Source organism: Cucurbitaria berberidis, assembly GCF_010015615.1.
Source record: "Cucurbitaria berberidis CBS 394.84 unplaced genomic scaffold K460scaffold_1, whole genome shotgun sequence".
NCBI lineage: Eukaryota > Fungi > Ascomycota > Dothideomycetes > Pleosporales > Cucurbitariaceae > Cucurbitaria > Cucurbitaria berberidis.
Window position 1 is genome coordinate 4355354 of NW_024468935.1, and position 18745 is coordinate 4374098.

Genomic DNA, 18745 nt, shown 5'->3' on the forward strand with positions numbered 1-18745 from the left:
GATATTATCTTACATCTGCTTAACACTTTGTCACGAAATAGACCGCAACCAAGTACTACTGGTGACGTTCCTAAGCGTGTTGGAAGGCAGCAGCCTTAGATATTTGCTTATGCCGATAGTTTTCGTGGCCTCCTTCTCCATTCGTGATTCTGCTATCTTCTTGAATCACTGTTGTTTGCTTCCTGTCTTCGCGAAACCACGACACATGGGGACCACCCACTTTCAATCGTTGTCTTGTTCTTCTTCTAGGTCTTGCTCCTCCTTGACTTCATCCTGGCCTGCTTGATCTTCTGGAGGCATCGTAACGGGGAAGGAGAGGTGCTTCCAGTCTTCAATCTATGATGGGTCAGTCAGTCACCAGCCTGAAAACCGAACTACTTCGTGTTATAATACGAGTTGTCGCATACCTCTTCAGTGATACTCTTTAACCGGTCCCTGATGCTCTCTACAGCGTAACTCCCTAGGATCAGCCTCAACGGCGGATAACTGCAATGGCCCAACTGCCACACCAACTCGGCGCTTTTCACGGCGCTCACTGGTTGCCTGTCGTTGAGCCACTGTACCATTCTCCGCGCGTGTTGCGCAGGGCTCGTCAATGCTGCATACGGCTCGCTAGGGTTCGGTTTCACGAAGAAGTGCCCATATCGCTTCGGCTTGGGGGGCCCTACTCCAGGCGCGGGCGCGGAAGTGTAGCTGACGGGGATGATGTTGTCATCGGGTTCGTCTAAGCGGACGTGCCCGGGCTCCACCAGGGTCGCTTTGATGTTGAAGACGTCAATCTCGTACAACATGGACTCTATGAGGCCCTCAACGGCATATTTGGTTGCGCAGTATGGACCTAATCCTGGGACACCAAGGGCTCCCGCCGTGGACGAGAATATCAGGTAACGACCGTAGTTCTGGGCGCGAAAATATGGGAGGGACAATTGTATGATGTGCAAAGTACCGAGAAAGTTGGTAGTGAATTGGTTGCGAAGGTCGTACTCGTCTTGGTCCTCGCATGCTGCTATAACGCCGTACCCAGTACTGTTTGCGATGATGTCTACCCGGCCCCAGTACTCAATGCTTTTCTTGATTACGTGGTCCACGGTTTCCCTGACTCTTACGTCGCACAAAAGGCCCAAGCAGTTCCTATCTTGCCATTTATCCATCTGCTTGGGGGTATTTTCCTGTGTCCATCCGACTGCCGTACATTGGTCACCGTGTGCTAGGATAGCTCGAACGAGGGATCGTCCCATATGGCCGGTGGCTCCAAAGACCTATAGAAGAGTCAGTCAGCCATTGTGTGATTCAGCTTCAATGGTGGTGCATACGATCCATACTGCTCGCGTCGGTGGACGGTGTTCGGACGGTGGATTACAAGTCGCGGGGAGTCTAAGGCTAGGATTTTGAGTGGCAGCGCCTGGCGAAAGGCTCTGGCTCTGGCTCGCAGTATCAAAATCCATAGCAAGATAGAGGAAGCCAGATGTCGACCTGAAGTGTTCCTGGATGCGGGGACACGGGAGCTGTACCAGCCAATCGGAGACGTTGAAAGGTGCGGCAGTTGCAATTGCCGTAAAGTCCGCCTGCGTCAACAAAGCAAAGAATAGCCGCGGTGAAGTGAAAGAAGGGTGCGGTATTGACGTAATCTCTGTGCATGAATCTGTGCACGGAATAAGTCTGGCGTGGGTGGTAGTTATGGGCGCTTCTAGCTGTCAAGGCAGGAGGAACCTTCTTTCGTCGAGCAGAAACTGAATCCCGTCCAGGAGCAGCTGGCTTGGAAACGCCTGGTGCCGGTTCATAAAGTTGCTGACGAGTATAAAGAACATGATGAAGATGTCCAGGTGCGGAGGTGAGCTAAGGAAGAAGTGGTCTAAATGTCGGCGTACGACGTAGTCAGTGCATGTCTCACATTCAGCAGCTCATACTTGGAGTTACATACAGGCCAGAAAGAGAAACGCTTGAGTGCGGTACCTGCTCTTGATGGACCGGATGACTCGCGATGCTTTGGCGGCGTTTGCATGATTTGTAGGGACTTTGAACCTAATGGCTCTAGAACGGGCTGCCATTAGTAGCGAACCTTGGGGGGCGTGATGTTCAATGTTTGGCCTGACCCGGGGTAAGGTACTGGAGAAGGGTGGAGTGGCCACAGCCTTATCGATAGCTCCATCCTTTTGCATCCCTGTAGCTTTCACGCTCCACAACAACCTTGTTTGGTCAATCTACGACAGCATCGTCCTCTGACACAAGATGAATTTGCGCAGCCGATAGCAGCAATCACACACACAGCCATGGCCAAACCAGTTCCATCGCCGACACCACAGCCGGTGGATCAAGGTGGCTCATCGTATGGATCATCCTCCCTCGTCCCCTCACAGAACCCCACTAAACATTTCCTAGGCTCTCCTTCACACAAGGCTTCCTTCTCGGCCAACTCTCTATCGCCCTTCTGATCTTCTTCTTCATAAAGTTCTTCATCTTCGGCGAACCGCCATCCGCTGACGACCGCTCGCTGCACCTCAATTCGCTCCGCCGCGCACGAACCCTCGCCCACCAGCAGTCCATCACATCATTGAAGACGCGCGCAAACTCGACATCCCTCTCCTTGCGACACCAGCCCTCGCGGAGCATTATAAGGAAAGGCGAGGAGAGTAGAGGCGGCCCCAGCATTGCGACGATTCTGGCCAAGACGTATTACAATGTCAAGGGCCATCAGCCAGAAAGCTTGGATTGGTTCAATGTACTCATTGCGCAGACGATTGCGCAATTGAGGGCGGATGCGAGACAGGATGGCGCAGTCCTCACATCACTGACCGAGGTGCTGAACTCGGGGAGCAAACCAGACTGGATTGGAGAGATTCGCGTCACAGAGATTGCCTTGGGCGACGAGTTCCCCATCTTCAGCAACTGCAGAGTGATGCCTGCCGAGGATGGCTTTTGGTATGGACCAGGAGGCACGGGGAATGAGGAGGGACGACTGCAGGCGAGGATAGATGTCGATTTGAACGATGTGATTACAATTGGTGTGGAGACGACCCTCAACTTGAACTGGCCGAAGCCCATGTCTGCTGTCCTGCCTGTCACGCTCGTAGTGAGCATCGTCCGCTTCTCAGGAACATTGGCTGTATCCTTCATACCTTCTTCCTCCCCGCAAGCGGCCGCTACATCGCCAACATCAAATACGAGCCCAAGCTCCGATCCAGATCGCCCCACCTCATCCTCATCCAACGCGCCTCCTCATCGACCAACCACGCTAGCCTTTACATTTTTAGACGATTACCGACTCGATCTCACCGTCCGCTCCCTCGTCGGCTCGCGTTCCCGCCTCGAAGATGTGCCCAAGATTGCACAGCTCATCGAGTCCCGCGTACACGCCTGGTTCGACGAGCGCGCCGTGGAGCCACGCTTCCAACAAATTGTCCTCCCTTCGTTATGGCCTCGCAAACACAACACCAGAGGCGGAGCTACAGACGACGCAGACGTTGCAGTAGAAGATGATGGCTTTGATGTCGGAGACGCCATACAACCAGGAGGCGTGGGTGCAAGAGCGGAACCAACATCCTTCATACCCACGTCGGCAACGGCCTCGACGCTCGAAGCGCGCATAGAAGCCGAGGGTGCACTTTTACGCGAAGCAGAGGTCAAAGCTGGGGAGCGGCGACCCGGTGCCTTGGGCTTAGCACAAGAGCGGACCAACAGTAGAAATGACAGCATGGAAGGCATGCGGCGGAGAGGCGACCAGAGAGGCGACCAGAGAGGCAGACCAGCAGAGCAAACTAGACCGCGGCTCACGAGTAGAATCAGCGGAGGATTGCCTGGGGCCATGCCGGGTGCCATGCCACGATGATGATAGATAACGTTCCACATGCCCTTGTATATAAGTGTACAATATAGGCCCACCAGCGGCATTCTCTCTTGCATAGCATATACGAAAAGACCACTCAAGTTGCGATCAGACACTCTCACACTTTAGCACATACAATATTTCTTCGATTGATGGCACTCGGTAGCTAAGACAACCTAAAACCCCACACTGACAAGCCCATAACCTACCTCGAACTTACTCCGTCACAGTCAGAGTCATAATCAGTCATACGCAATCCCACCATGAAACCCCTCCTTACCACTACCCTATTCCCTCTTCCCCGCTAATCAAAAGTTAGACCGTGTAGTCTAGTACATATTATACAGGGTTTTCGCTAAGCAAGAGCAATCAAACAAAGGATTGGCGCACGGCACGGTAGAAAGGAGCGAACAAGAAAAAGAAAACGCCACGGGTATCCCAATTTTTTCTTCTTCTATAGTCGTGCATGCGTGCATGCCATGTGACAATAACCCGAGAGAGCGAGAGAGAGAATCCGACATGATCTGAGGGCAATAAGGGAAGAGAAGAAGAGGAAGAGTATTTCGTTCTTTTTCAAGAATGGTCAACTAGGTCAAGTTGTCAAGCAAGTCTACTGCCAGCTGGAAGCGGGGGTGGGCGCCGGTATGCCTGGAAAAGGAGGCTGCTGCTGCTGAGGCCGGGTCTCTGCGTTACTGGCGGGGAACTGAGCTGGCTGCTGCTGGGCCTGCTGCTGGGCCTGCTGCTGGGGCTGGGGCTGGGGCTGGGGCTGGGGCTTTGGCACTTCCTCAGGCGCAATGTATGGTGCGGTGGGACCAGAGAAGACTCCATCGAGCTTCGGTAGAGTATTAACAGGGGCATATTGCTGGGCGACAGGAATGATTGGCGCAGTATAAGGTTGTTGAGACAGGGCTGGGAGGCCATTTGGAACATAGGCTAGGACAGGTTGTGGTGGTGCTGGTAGAGCTTGAAATGGCGCTGTTGGGGCGGGTGCGAGCTCTGGCTGTCTTATTGCACCGGTGCCGGCCAGGGCCCCACCCGTTGGGTATGCAGGTTGATGCTCTACGCCGTTTGCTATGGGCGCATGTTGTACAGAGACGTTCGGAGGAGGAGCGCTGGGAGGTTCTACGGCAACTTTGCCATAGCGTAGAGTGACCATAAGCGTTTGTGGCTGCTCCTCCCCGTCTTCTGAAGACTCGTCTTCACCCGCATCGTCTGCGTCATCGTCGATTTCCATCTGATCAGCGTCCTCGTCTTCATCTCCGCCATCCCACGAGGTTGCGTCTTCTTCTTCGTCATCACCCTCTGAGTCCAATGCGCGGTTCAGGCCACCGTTTGTGTTACCTCTTTTAGCTGCCCGAGTCGACCGGCCGTGAGCAGCATGTGGCTCTTCTGACACATCTGATCGAGCATAATCTCCAGTTGCAGGCGAAGCGCGGTCGTCAACCTGTCCACTATGTAGGGTTTCGCCATACAGACCAGTTGCACGAGACTTGACTTGTCGACCGCTAGCAGTGACGGTTGGGCCTGAGGGTACAGCAGGCGTCTCCCTACCTGAATGCCGGCCGGACCGACGCGAGGGAAGATTGTCTGAGTCGATTTCTTCCTGATCTGAGAAGTTGTATCGCATGCGCTTGCCCCGGGTGCGACCTTCGTAGCGGGAATAGACAGGCTCTTGAGCGAAGGTATTCTTGCGATGGTGGTTCGCCTCGCGGCGCTTTCGCTTCTGTGAGAATGTTAGGTATGTCCCTGTGTAGGAGTGTCTAATACTCACAACCTCCGAGGCTTCGAAACGTGGGACAGCGTTGATCATCCGCTCACTGAGTGCCTTGGCCTCTTTATGACCATCTTCTTCCTCGAGCTTCTTCGCGAGCACCCTCAGCTCATCAATAGATCCAGCAACGCTAAACCACTGTACGTCTTCTAGTTTCGGATCACTTTCGCGATAGATGCGGAAGTAGGTGTCATTCTGCCCTTCAACGAGCCAATACCGGCGCTTGTCACCGTCGCGACCCCATGGCTGTACGGAAAGTGGGATGTTTGTGTCTAGTCTGTCCTTGGTCGTTCGTGATTTGTATCCGTTGTTGATCATAACCTTGATTTGCTCGTTCTGATTGAGACTCCAAAGGGCAAGGGTATGCAGGAGGGTGATCTAGGGTACGAGTCAGTACTAGGAACAACAGCGTGCTTTTGGACTTACACGCTCCATCGCCGTCATAGTTTTGAAGCTGCGACCACCACTCAGGGGGTTAGCAGTCCATTTCTGCGGCCATTGCGACTTCTGAGTTTGGATGGCTTCCTCAAGGGCGCGGCCATAGTGACCTTTCCTATCGAGCGCAACCATGTCAGCTACACACTATCTCAAACGCATTGGTACTACTACGCGACCAGCTTCCACGTATTTATAAAGGGCGAAGGGGTTGGACTGACTCGACGGGCTTCTTGCGATTGAGGACCAGTCCAAGCAAGGCGCATAGCAGGCCTTCAACAACGGGGGATGGTATGTCCTCAGCGACACCTAACTCAATGTCCTGAGGCCCAACATGCGGGGCGACATGTGGGAAGGCTTCGTTGAATCGCGACCGGAACATGACAAGGAACTATAGTGCCAAAATGTTAGCCATGTCTTGATGTAACGGCGGTGCGCGATGAATGCACGACCGCGCCGCGATGCGACGCGATTGACGCGTCCAATACGTACAGCAATGTCTGGGTTATCCTCGGGAACCAATTCATGGGGTGGCGATGCGGGACGCTTCCTTGGAGGCGGCGAAGGCGAGCGATGTTTGAAGAAGGTCAGGATAGTGCTATTCTTCTTATTTTTGGACTTTTTCGGGGCAGACGGTTTCGTAGGTTTCGCGGGCGCGACCTCGACAAGCATTTCATCGTCAGTTGACGGCGGCGAGGACAGCGAGGAGTCGGAGTCGGTCATATTTGCGGTTGGGGGTCTATGGCGGTGGTTGATGTGGAGGCTGCGGGTTGAGGAGGGAACAACGAATGGAGCACGGCTAGGCACGTATGAGGTAATCTCTATTTCGCGAGCACGGAGAGGGACTAAATAGATCCCTGTAATTGCGGCTTTCAGAACATAATCGGCTTTCACCACCTGCGTCCTGGTGCGAAGCGGAGGGGGTCAAAGGGGGTTCACGGATGCAGGAGCATTAGGGGAGAGAAATGTTCCATTCAAAGAGCTACTGTTGGGCTACATGACGTTCCACTGCTTCTTAGCCCATGGTTGAGTATTCTCAAGCGGATGCCAAGCGAGTCGTTAACTATAGTAACGTCGCGCGAGTTATCTATCCCCGAGCCGAGCTTCAACTACTTGTGAGACGGCTTGATAGAATAGTGTAGTATCTTTGGGGTGTTCTCAAGGAATTCGGATTTGAAAGGTGAGTGGTGTTGCCTAAGACCTAGATCGTGGCTGCCATTCGCCGCTACCATCAACAGTCCAACGGTTAACTACTCAAAACCTGGCGATGGTGGTCATGAGCGTCTTTGATGACAATGCTATCATTCATGACAATACGGCGCCACCAGCGATGTCCAGGGCAAACCTTTGTAGCCATTCGCACCACGGCCATTTGATAGAGGTATCCGCCCCGGAGTGGTCCCAGCCCGCAGGGGCAGGGGAAGGGGGTAAAGCGTACACTACTGTCACTAGAGAACCAGCCTGCGCGTTTATAGTGGTGTCTTGATGTTGTTTCCGAACCCGGAATGCGTCCTTCGCAGACAGACTCTTCTCTTTCATAGCAAAACTGCGGTACGTAGGAAACCGACGAGAAGAAGCAGGAGGAGAGTGATTCGAAGGGTACCTAGGGCCTTGAAGTGGTCGCAATGCGCCAAATGACTTTGGGACGGCCGCGTGAGTGCATGTCCTCACCGTACTTTAGGCCGATGTCACGTCCAGTCCGAGCCATGGCGGGGCTGCGGCGCGCGCTCCACCCTCTACCACCACCACATGGCTGCAATGGCTACAAAAAAAAGTCGCGATAATCGCAGGACAAGCAGCTGCATTGGAGATGACGTGATAGTGAAGAGGAGATGTGAGGAGAATCGTGGAGACGTGAAAAAGAGACAAAGTGGGGGACGATGATGAAAACATGCTCATGCGACAATCATAAATGCGGTGAGCTGGCTAGTTAGTTGCGTTGTTGGAATGTGGTGGAGCGTCGCGTAGAGACGATGAACTGGAGGTGGAGTCAAGTAGCTAGAAGCTAGCACTTGTTACGTCACGTGCCCACGCAATGCACCGCACCCCACAGTTGTAGCTATGAAAGCTGGATTGCATGTTTCCCTGCTGAGGATGGTGTGATGAGCCTGTTTCCGCCGTTGACGCGATGAGATGGCGCATCTCAAGGTTTAAGCTAATTTCCATAAGCTTTCGCAAGACATGCAGTGTGGTTGGAATGGGGACTGTCTGTATTGTTTGCCACCAAGTTTGCTCTTGGCAGCACAGTTATCATGTTAGTAGCTGCAGGTATGATTAGGGACCTTCTCGATATAGGACGGAGATGGACGGTGGCCTCTGGCATGGGTGCACGCACACCAAGGAGTCTAGAAGGCTGACTAGAGAAGCGATGCACGCTTCGTGCGGGGCCATCTACGATCTACGGGTTCAGTCGACGAGAGAGAGAGAGAGAGAGAGAGAGAGAGAGAGAGAGAGAGAGAGAGAGAGAGAGAGCTACGGCATGTTCCCAATCTCTCGTTGATCAACCAAGTGGCAAAGTAGCAAGGGAGTTTGGTAACCAGTGTGGTGTCGAAACATGGCGCTCCGTGGGCATGGATTGAGCACGCGCAAGATTATGGAGGGCGGCCAAAGATAGTCGAAGGCGGGTGAAACAAAGGCACAGAAGGCGAAACTGGAATTATTGGTGTGGGTTGGCGCCCTTGGTATGTGGTAGATGTATGGTATGCTATGGGCGACAGGCGCCGGATCTCTGGCCTGTGGTCCCGCCAGTGTCAGGACACACAGGCTTGGGCTGATGTGATGCGCCGTTGGAGGCCCACCGGCAGCCTGCCTATGCATTATGCATGCAATTGGCGTCAGGGCAGGGTCAGGGGAGGGCTATAGCATCGCGCGTGCATTGCCCGATTATTCTTATTATTCTCATCATGGACAACGCGTGTTGCTGGCCCTCCTTTAGACTCTGTTCTGTCGCACGTCCTGGCCACGCCCACATTTTCGGCGAACCCGCCCTCAACTCCAAACCCTCCCTTCACCGACTACTATTACTACTATTACTACTGAACACTTGTTCTTCCCACTGCGCCGCTTCGCCCTCTGCTATTCGCTGCACCTAGCTGGCCGTTGATCCTCCCGCTGCTCCTGCCCCTTCCATCGGCCTGCATGACGCTCGCTCCCTGTCCTGTGTATCGATAAATAAATACATAGTCCCCCTGCACACGGCCCGACATTCGTTATCACCACCCCCCCCCGCCTCATCTGGCCACGACGTCTTTCTACAACGTCACCGCAAACATGAACATCAACAAGAAATTCGACCGCCTCAAGCAATGGACCAACGAGAAGATGGGCGCAGAGGCCCGCACCGGCCTGTCCGACGAGTTCAAGGCCCTGGAACTCGAGATGAACTTGCGTCATGAGGGTATGTATGCACATGCTCTCGGTGCCCTGCAGCAATGCCCCAGCCACAGGCTAACCACTTCCTAGGCATGGATAAAATGCAGAAATCAATGGCCGTATACGTCAAATCCTTATCCAAACGGGCAGAGGGCGACGACAAGGAGAAGCAGCTCCCGGGCGGCCACTTGGGCTCCACCATGGTCACCCATGGCGAGGACTTTGAGCCGGACTCGGAGTTTGGCAATTGCCTGTCCTGTGCGTCTTTTGCTCACTTGCCATGCAATCCATGTTACTGACCACCACCAGCTCTCGGCCGCGCGAATGAACGACTGGCTCGCGTGCAAGAGACGTACGTCGCCAGTGCGACGTCGTCATGGCTCGAGGGTCTGGAGCGCTCTCTTGTTCAGATGAAGGAGTACCAGGTACGGCAGGGCAACAGCTAAAGTCGATACCGCAGTCTCAAAACTAATCGCTGTCTAGGCTACCCGAAAGAAGCTCGAGACACGCCGCCTCGCCTATGACACCTCCCTTGCAAAGATGCAGAAGACGAAGAAGGAAGATTTCCGCATGGAAGAAGAACTACGCGCACAAAAGGCCAAATACGAGGAAACCAGTGAGGAGGTTTTCAGGAGGATGCAGGACATCAAGGAGTCGGAAGTGGACATGGTCCAGGATCTGACATCTTTCTTGGAGGCAGAACTGGGCTATCACGATCGCTGTCGTGAGATCCTGCTCAATGTCAAGCGGGAGTGGCCGGTTAGGTGAGAACATGGATAAGGACAACAGCATGAACCAGTGCTAACACACAGATTAGAGAAACAAGGACGACGGCCACTCGACCCTCGAGGTCCCGCTCCGTCACAGCCCACGGATACGCAGAGCGTTTCAACCCCGTCGAAGAAGAACCCGAACCCGAGCCTTCACGTATCACCATCCCTAAGCTGGGTTCCCGCAGCCGCTCCCCTGCTCCCGAGCCGCAGTCTTCCGGTGGCTACGCCCTTCGTCCCTCCATCAGCCGCACATCCACATATGATACCGCCTCGAATGGAAACCGTGACGACTCTCCAGCTCGTCGGATCACTCGTGTGCCTACCGACTCCTCAGTCATCTCATCAGGCCGTAGCAACCTCCGCCCAGTCCGCCAAGCAAATACCTTCGCCGATGACTATGAAGATGACTATGCTCCTTCGAATGGCAGCGGCTCTCGACGCGACCGGTCACCTCCTAGCCCCGATACCACATCCTCTGTAGGCAGCGCACGTGGCAGCGCAATGTCACGGGCGGCAAGCTGGGCAACGCCTGAGCAGGCAGGAACTGCAAAGAAAGCACCTCCACCACCACCACCGTCAAGGGCGAAGAAGCCGCCGCCACCTCCTCCACCGATGAAGCGAAGTGCGTTGAGTGCCTCCGAAGTAACACGATACTAATCTGGCATTGTTATCTTCTCCACCTCTTTGGCTAACGCAGTGTGTTGTGTAGGGCCGATGTCCACGTCTGCCAGAGTCGTCAGTTGGTAAACATGGCCTTTTATAGCGGCCGAAGACTCTGTTTTGGCACGGAAATCGGTCACCGGACTTGAATTGCAGGCAAAAAAAAAAACTAGTCTGAACACGACTTGTAGCGAAGTCAGGCGTATACGGCGTTTAATAATCTCATTTACTTGTACTGTACACCTCGAACGGCGTTTCCTTGGGATTTTCCATGCGCCAGCAAGCGATGAGGCCGGCCAACTGCCTCTCTGTGATCTAAATGTCGAAACCCCTCCCTTATCTTTGTTGGGTGGTCGAGATGTGTCTACGTCACCTCCGCCCCTTTTAGCATAGGGGAGTACTTCCTAGCCTACTGGCCTTTGAATAAAAAGAAAACACTATGTTGAGAACCATTTGTTGTGATGTACAAACCCCGTACTGTTACTTTACCTCGGATGATCATTTTAATTCAATTGTCTCTAAAAGCAGCATTCAATATTCACTTATTCAATGGTGGTGATGTGGTATACATTCCTATGTGAGATGCCATGACAACCAGCCATCAGAGCTAGAACCAAACCAAACGATAACCATACCCATACAATAAGCTCAAACCAGGCCACGCGTCAAACCATAGTGGATGAAAATAAAACAAAGAGCATACTTGCTGTACGCATGTATATGTGTGTACCCATATTTTCTGCAAAACACGCTACTATTGCCGCATGCAACGCAATAAAAGTTGAAAATCTCATTGTCCTTGCTCGAATTTCTGCTGGGGCCGGGAGGGGAAATTCCAGTTCTCCTAACAACAACATGCATTAGCGTTATATTCAACAATCGCAAATTCACAGAGTAATAGTAGGAGTAGCGTGGATTACTCACCCATTGCTGAAGTCCTCCATTCGGAGTCGTAGTTCCAAAGTCTGAGCCTTGAAGGCCTCCCCCTCCTCCCCCGGCGGTACTGTCAACAGGCACAAATATCGCGCCCGAGTCCTGTCCCGCGCCGGCGCCCATGCCCGTGAATATGTCGAAGTCATCTGCATTGCCGCCGGCGCCGGCGCCGCCACCGCCGTTGAGACTTCCTAGGAGGCTATCAAAGTCCACGTTTAGGTTTTCTAGACCACCTGTGGGGGTACGCTGGAGTTGGTTGTGCATGGTGGGTGTCTGCTGTCCGCCGCCGAAGCTGGGGGATGCGACGGCTGAGAAGGAAGGAAGCGGTTGTAAGGTTGGGTGTTGTTGTGGCGCTAGTTGATGGCGCTTCTTATTGAATCCTTTCATTACGTAGAAAGCTTCCAGGTTCTCTTTTACAGTCCAGAGGAGGTCGGAACACCGCTCACGAACTCCGACGCCGTAGCAGTGCCCGAATATGTGGTCTATGATGGTAGCCATGCGTTCTCTGCGTGGAAGGTCTGGTGTGCGGTATAGTTCTGTGAGGAGTAAGAGCACGGCGTGGTATTGCTGGTACGTGGTTGAGTACCATGCCCATGAGCTGAGGGATGGCAGGGTATCAAGCGTTGCGCCAATCTCGAGCGTCGTAAGTGCTGCGGTGAGGAGCACATCTCGTAGACGGTTTTCCGAGTCCGAACGTGGTTGGAGGGATGTTTGAGGGAGGTGACGATAGAGCAGCATAGAGTCGCAGCGCGCCATGAGCAGTGTGGCCACGAGGCCGGCGTAGCGCTGTATAGGTACCGAGGCGTCGAGGAATTGAAGATACTTACTCTGGATCTGTCGTTTCCGCGCTTCTACTCGTGCTCGTAGATCATGCAGGGTAATGTGTTTCCGATCCATCTCTATCCGACCTCGGAAGATGAGGCGGTGGATTTCGTTGCACTCATATCGAATGAGCGAAAGGGTTACGTCAGACCAACCACTTACTGATGTAGGCTGTTGTTGCCAACTCGGGCTGCCGAATTCGAAGACATCGTCGTCTACGTTCAGTGGTAGTGCAATGTCAAAGTCGTCTGAGCGGATAGAGGGGTGTGGTCCCTGAGCTTCAGCCGTCTTAAAGTCCAAGAAGCAAATCTGGTACCATAGAAGGGATCGAACGTGACGTTGCAGGGGTGTCAGGTTATTAGCGGAGCTGTAGCTAAGTCGATGTATGCCAATACATTGGGCTAGGCGAACAAGGGCCCCAACCACGACAGATGTTGCTCGTGAAATTTGGGCTCGACAAAGCGGTATCTAGCAAGGTCAGCAGAAAGCCAATGTAAAGATACCAGAAGCCCTACCAGGTATATGGCTAGTGCTTGCAGTGTCCTAATGTTCGACGTCTTGGCCCAATTGGCGCGAAGTAGGGCGCGCTCAGTAGCCTTTTGCAATCTCAAAAAGAGGTCTTCTTTTGTAATGCCGAATTGCGACTTTGCCTGCAAGGGTGACACTGAGGCTGCAGCTGCCATACAGACTGCTAGAATCAAGGCAGTGCAGGAGTTTTGATTGGTGTTACCAATCTCGACGTTTAACCAAAAGCGATCGTACAGCCGCTTGAATGAGGGAACATGCAAGACGTGCGCGAGAGGACTGACAGCCTCCATGTATCGCTGAAGCAGTGCTTCTGCTTCTTTTTCAGTAGGCAGCTGTGGCGGGTCCATCTTGTGGTTCGGGTTTACAGAGAGCGTGCCGCCTAGCAGCAGGTGCTGCGATGGTGCTAGTGACGGCATTTGCTCTGCTGATAGAAGGGTTGAAGATTGCGGTGCTCTTTGGCCTGCAACTGACGAAGGAGGAGTATAGCTCTCGGCCAAGAGCTTGCCCAGCTACACAAAGCAATTCAGTTCTCGTTCAACTTGGGGTGGCATAGATGCAGCTTCAAGGCGAGCGGATAAGGGCGGACAGTACCTCTTCGGCATATTGAGGGCGAAAGAATCCGGTTACATTTTCGCAGATGATCATCCTCCCGATCCGAATGGTGAGATCAGTTGCGATCATGTCTTCGTCATCGTTCTCGTCCTCATACACATCGTCCTGCGTTTCTTCAGGCTCTGCGGGCAATCTCTCCCAGGCATCTCCATCGGCCTCGACATCTTGCTGATACGCTTCCCACTCGTAGTCTCGCGGCGGTGTCCCAGGAGTGGTGGTGTCGATTGCACTCGAGTTTTCATACTTGTCAAGCACGCTTGTGCTACTTTGCGTGCGCACCGGGAGATCCTTGGTCCAATCTGGAATCGTAACACCAGTACCACTCCTACTCGTAGCGCGTTCCCTCTCTTTCTTGCGCGCAGCGCTCTCAGGGACCGTAATGAAGATGCACTCCCGTCCGAAGGCTGTGCAATTCTGGCAGGGGTGTGTTTTGGAACATCGTGATTTACGAGTGCGGCACTCGACACACGAATTGATGGGGCGTGGATTTCTCCTGCGGACCACTCGAGACTGCAAGACTTGTCCTTGTTCTGGCATAACTCACGATCCTCATTTTCACGCCATTTGGTGAGGTTTGGAAGATGGACGACTCGGGTCGGGTGGTGGAGAAGAGTGACCGGATGTCGGCCCGTTTTGGAGTCCTTGTTCTCTTTAACATCGGTGGCCGATCGGCACGTGATCGTCGTTCTGTAAGAAAGCCCTTGCCTTGTTGCGGGCTAGTGCTGCTTCATAGCTACAGACTTTTCGCCGACGTAGACCAAATTACGGGCCCTGCTACTGATTGCCATGGCCTGAGAATGATAATGGCCAGATCACTGCGTAACCGCAGCGAAATCTGGGTCTTGTTTAGTGGGGCAAATATCATGCCACCTTCAAAGTGTCCGCTTGTGCTCAGTTTGCGCAAAAGTAGATTCACGTCGTTACGTGAGGCATTTTGTTGATTCACATATAGCCATGTTATCCAATATGCGATGATCTCATCGCTGACTGTGGGCTGCTACCCGGAAAGCTGAACGCCTAACACCCCGAACCCCAATCCATGCACCGTGTGGGAACTCTCAATCACTCGCCCAAGAAAAGCAAGGTATGCCAGAACAAAGACCACCCGTCTTGATAGGCCCCAACAGAGAAGCTATCCATGTCTACCTTCCTACTTCCCGTTTCAACCGAGTTGCAGCTGATGTCGCGGGAGGCTCCGGCCAGGAGTCAACAGCATCTTCGACCTCTTCCAAGAATGAGGTGCTATTATGCACCGTCGTGCCACCGAGCACGACGCGAATGCCAGGCGAACTTGCATTGACCTGAGCGACCATCTTGGATTCTTCGTATGTCGTTCCGCCGACCATGAAAACAATAATGTCTTGAGGCTTGTCTTTCGTCGAACCACCGCCGTCCACAAACGGATACAACTGTTGACTCAACCTGCCCTTAATCATGTCCTGCAATGTAGTTTCCAGACGTGGAGAATGCTGTGTGTAAACATTTTCAACGCCCTTGAGGCCCTTTAAGCGATCTCGTGCACCGCCAAAGAACGAGCCTGGCTGGAACAACTCGGGAACTCCACCTGCCGCGGTAATGGCTTGCAGCGAATCGTGGTAGGTTAGAAGCTTCGTGATGAGGTTTATACGATTTCTCGACAGACCACCGGAGACGCTGAGTAGGTCAAGGAGCATAGCGGTCGAGTTTGACGAAGTCTTGGAGTAACGCAGTGCGTAGATGGCAACGAGTCGGAGCTTGTTGTTGGCCGGGACTTTCGGGTCTTGAATGATCTTCTGTAATACCTTCACGTCGTTGGAGTGGTTGTCTGTACAGGCCAGGCTCTGCTCTAGTTCGCTGATGTCCAGGAGGGTCTCTTCCCCAACCCTTCGACTCAGCTCACCGACTAGCGTGACGTGCTTAGTGACATTACCGGAGAGCTTGCGGAATTCGGGAAAGTCCTCGATGAAGCGCTTCATATCTGCTATCGAATCGAGCTTCTGCGATCCTTGCTGCTTGGATGCGAACTGCTCCACATACTCTTTCGCGTTCTGACCTAAATCGCCGAAATTGAGGTACATGTTCTTTTTGAAGAAGGGATCCTGATCTGGTGAAAGAACAATCTCCTTTAGCTCAGGTCGGATGTCAGGCACGTCGCGTAGATCTACCCTTCCTTTGTTTATTCCAAGAAGCTCATGAACCATAGCTTGGTAAGTCCATTGTGTTAACAGGGGTGTGACTGGGTCATCTCTTCGGTCGACAATCAAGAGAATAGGGGGGGTGTCTGTTTTCCGAAAATCAAACAATTGGTCTTCTTGGGTCATATTATATCGGACTTCGGTTGCCAGCTTTTTCACCAAGAGGCTGTTCTTCTGATAGCGAATTAAAGGCTTCTTCTTGAGTGCCAGAAGCAACGCCATGACAGCCTCGGTCGACCTCTGTAGTGAATCTTGATTCCACGAGTCCGGGCTGGTACTCCATATTCTGCGATCTGGGAAGGCGAGGTTGAGCGACATGAGGTCTGGATTTATAACGAGGAAGTCGGCGAAATACTCCTGGACTGCGCGTACGACTTCGTGATCGTCGGCTTCCGCTAACCGCTCGAGTGACGACTTCTTAATGATGTTGCTAAAGTCTACACCAAGTCAGAGAGGGCACTGTAGTCCAAAGTCTGTCCAAAGCCTTACAAATGTTATATTCGCCATACTTGGGCTCCCGCAGCTCCTCGATCAAGCTTTGTATCGATTCCGGAGACGGGCGCACGAAGCACAGACAACGAAGATGGCGCATCTTCTCTCTTTTCTGATTGTCCAGTTGACTACCATAGCATTAGTCGTGTACCGATGGGGCGTGTCGCTAGGGAAGCGCACTCTGTGAGGTAGACCTCATGGCTCAAGAGGGCGGATTGTGTCGTTGCGGTGGATATTATCGAGACCTGGGGCGTGTTAGTTCCTGCTTCTCATTCTCCCGGAGGAGCAGACAAACCCACAGTCTCATCGTCGAGCAGGAGGATCTTCATCTTTGCCGCGGAGGTGCCTGTCGCTGCGCTGTCTCCAGCAGACACCATCTTGGTGACGTAGCCGGAGACGGCTTGTACGATATCCATGATTGCGATTGAAGATTACTCTTGGGGTCGGTGTTAGCTCATTGATTACCTGGGCATGTGTATCGTATTGCTCGCAGCTCCATGACGACGCGTTGTTGGAGAAGCTGGGACGTGGCTCGAGCTCTGGAATTGAACGTCGCTAGCGATGGTGCCAAGCGGGATCACCTTCACGACTCCCTGGGAGCCTACAGATGCTGACACGATGTAATACTTGTGAAACTTGTGCGATGAACTGCTACATGCTATGCCATTCCGCGTTGTACTGACGCCCTACTATGTCAACTCCGTCCGTAAACACCCCGCTGCGGGGTATCCTGTCTAGAGCTCCGTACCTGTTGAGTGCAATCCCGTCAGCATGTGTAGGATTAATCAGCTGAAAGCAGGTGCTGCTGCTTTACGATTGCGCTATTCGACGTCTGTGACGTATCTTTTTGCTTGGATATATATAGGCCGGAACTCGAGGGCAGCCTATCTCCAGTTTTGAGAACACGACTTGACAACCATTCAGTCCTCAGATCACAGCACAAGCTTCCTAATCCACGAAACCAAGATTACATCAATCCGTCGACAATGCCGAAGCTTTTCATGTAAGTTCAGTCAAGAGACCCATCCGCACCATAGTAACAAGCCCTTAGCACAGGCGCGACTGGTTATGTCGGAGGCGACGCCCTCTATGCTATAGCAAACACCTATCCCGACCTTGAAATCACAGCGCTCGTCCGGAACAGCGACAAAGGCGCAAAGGTTGCTGCACAGTACTCCAAGATCCGTCTCGTTTATGGCAATCTTGACAGCACTGAGCTACTTACCACCGAGGCTTCCAAAGCAGACATCGTGGTCCACGCCGCCGACTGCGACCACTTAGGTTCTGCAAACGCTCTAATTGCTGGTCTTGCTCAGAGTCAGAAGAAAGCCTTTCTAATTCACACCTCGGGCACAGGTGTGCTTGGCTTCCAAGACGCCGAAAGCAGCACGTACGGTGTCAAGCGGGAGAAGGTATATGATGACTGGGACGGCATCGGCGAGGTCACTTCTCTCCCCGATGTGGCTGCCCATCGCAATGTCGAAAAAGTTGTCCTCGCAGCTAGCGAAGCCTCTGCGGGCAACATCAAGTCTGCCATCGTTTGTCCACCATGCATCTACGGACCTGGTCGCGGTCCCGATAACCAGAGAAGCGTCCAGGTATACGACATGGCCAAAGCAACACTCAGTCGTCATAAAGGATTTGTGGTTCAGGAAGGCACCAATATCTGGACTGAGCTCCATGTTCAAGATCTCAGCGAAGTGTTCCTCGCCCTCATAACGGCTGCCCTGTCACCGGACGGCGGTAAGGCCACCTGGAACAACGAAGGCTACTACTTTGTCGAGAGCGGAGAGTTCGCCTGGGGCGATATCGGACGCAAGATTGCACAAATCGCTCGCGAGAAGAAGCTGATCAACACCGCTGATGTCGATATAGTGGACAAAGACGAGGCGGATAAGTTGCGAGGAGCCGGCAGCTATCTTTGGGGCACCAATTCTCGCTGCAAGGCTATTCGCGCGAACAAGCTGTTCGGTTGGACACCCAACCAGAAGAGCCTATCTGAGCTGCTGCCAGAGATCGTGGAGGACGAAGCAAAGAAGCTGGGCTTAATCAGAAGTCATGCTGAGGAGGCTACCAAGGGACGCATCTTGAGGTGATCAACTTGGATGGCTAAATCCACTTGCTTGGCTTAGCTTTGACTAGGATGTAGTGAGAGTCCTCTCGGTATTAAGGCAATCAGAGGGTTTAAGAGCATAGTTTTAGAGCCTACTATGTAGCTGCATACCTCCTCATTATGAGCCTCGGCAATCTAATCCACGCTTACGTCATTCGCATCGACCTTTTCCTACGATACCTTTCCCTTGTAAGGTCACCATAATTTACTTTTCAAAGCACCTTAACTTGCAAAACT

The 18745-nt window shown here is 53.0% G+C and overlaps 8 protein-coding genes across 8 annotated transcripts; 3 read left to right on the forward strand and 5 right to left on the reverse strand.

Annotated features, from left to right (window-relative positions):
- Positions 1 to 222: 222 nt before the first annotated feature.
- On the reverse strand, positions 223 to 1445 carry K460DRAFT_351186 (short chain dehydrogenase/reductase family protein-like protein; the record flags this gene model as incomplete). The annotated part of the gene is made up of 3 exons (XM_040931561.1): positions 223 to 336; positions 408 to 1259; positions 1314 to 1445. The coding sequence occupies 3 exons, from the start codon at positions 1443 to 1445 to the stop codon at positions 223 to 225; spliced, it is 1098 nt and encodes a 365-aa protein (XP_040793796.1).
- A 249-nt stretch (positions 1446 to 1694) lies between these two features.
- K460DRAFT_269345 (uncharacterized protein) lies at positions 1695 to 2048 on the reverse strand (the record flags this gene model as incomplete). Its single annotated transcript, XM_040927558.1, has 2 exons — positions 1695 to 1852; positions 1922 to 2048. 2 exons carry the CDS (start codon positions 2046 to 2048, stop codon positions 1695 to 1697), a joined length of 285 nt encoding a protein of 94 aa, XP_040793797.1.
- Positions 2049 to 2180: 132 nt separating this feature from the next.
- K460DRAFT_303221 (uncharacterized protein) lies at positions 2181 to 3937 on the forward strand. The gene is made up of 2 exons (XM_040929930.1): positions 2181 to 2326; positions 2380 to 3937. Exons 1-2 carry the CDS (start codon positions 2271 to 2273, stop codon positions 3824 to 3826), a joined length of 1503 nt encoding a protein of 500 aa, XP_040793798.1. The 5' UTR covers positions 2181 to 2270; the 3' UTR covers positions 3827 to 3937.
- A 13-nt stretch (positions 3938 to 3950) lies between these two features.
- K460DRAFT_303225 (uncharacterized protein) lies at positions 3951 to 6793 on the reverse strand. The gene is made up of 5 exons (XM_040929931.1): positions 6522 to 6793; positions 6251 to 6420; positions 6021 to 6147; positions 5595 to 5972; positions 3951 to 5546 (listed from the first exon to the last, which is right to left on the reverse strand). The coding sequence occupies exons 1-5, from the start codon at positions 6750 to 6752 to the stop codon at positions 4434 to 4436; spliced, it is 2019 nt and encodes a 672-aa protein (XP_040793799.1). The 5' UTR covers positions 6753 to 6793; the 3' UTR covers positions 3951 to 4433.
- Positions 6794 to 9238: 2445 nt separating this feature from the next.
- On the forward strand, positions 9239 to 11157 carry K460DRAFT_30185 (BAR-domain-containing protein). Its single transcript, XM_040929886.1, has 5 exons — positions 9239 to 9426; positions 9492 to 9659; positions 9711 to 9826; positions 9885 to 10165; positions 10219 to 11157. The coding sequence occupies exons 1-5, from the start codon at positions 9300 to 9302 to the stop codon at positions 10829 to 10831; spliced, it is 1305 nt and encodes a 434-aa protein (XP_040793800.1). The 5' UTR covers positions 9239 to 9299; the 3' UTR covers positions 10832 to 11157.
- A 147-nt stretch (positions 11158 to 11304) lies between these two features.
- K460DRAFT_362003 (fungal-specific transcription factor domain-containing protein) lies at positions 11305 to 14348 on the reverse strand. Its single transcript, XM_040932558.1, has 4 exons — positions 13709 to 14348; positions 13105 to 13626; positions 11759 to 13057; positions 11305 to 11678 (listed from the first exon to the last, which is right to left on the reverse strand). Exons 1-4 carry the CDS (start codon positions 14264 to 14266, stop codon positions 11625 to 11627), a joined length of 2433 nt encoding a protein of 810 aa, XP_040793801.1. The 5' UTR covers positions 14267 to 14348; the 3' UTR covers positions 11305 to 11624.
- Positions 14349 to 14610: 262 nt separating this feature from the next.
- K460DRAFT_362004 (vacuolar protein sorting-associated protein 45) lies at positions 14611 to 17001 on the reverse strand. The gene is made up of 4 exons (XM_040932559.1): positions 16695 to 17001; positions 16576 to 16640; positions 16393 to 16523; positions 14611 to 16340 (listed from the first exon to the last, which is right to left on the reverse strand). The coding sequence occupies exons 1-4, from the start codon at positions 16809 to 16811 to the stop codon at positions 14872 to 14874; spliced, it is 1782 nt and encodes a 593-aa protein (XP_040793802.1). The 5' UTR covers positions 16812 to 17001; the 3' UTR covers positions 14611 to 14871.
- A 3-nt stretch (positions 17002 to 17004) lies between these two features.
- K460DRAFT_412833 (NAD dependent epimerase/dehydratase family protein) lies at positions 17005 to 18491 on the forward strand (the record flags this gene model as incomplete). The annotated part of the gene is made up of 2 exons (XM_040937563.1): positions 17005 to 17398; positions 17447 to 18491. The coding sequence occupies exons 1-2, from the start codon at positions 17382 to 17384 to the stop codon at positions 18489 to 18491; spliced, it is 1062 nt and encodes a 353-aa protein (XP_040793803.1). The 5' UTR covers positions 17005 to 17381.
- Between the last annotated feature and the right edge of the window lie 254 nt (positions 18492 to 18745).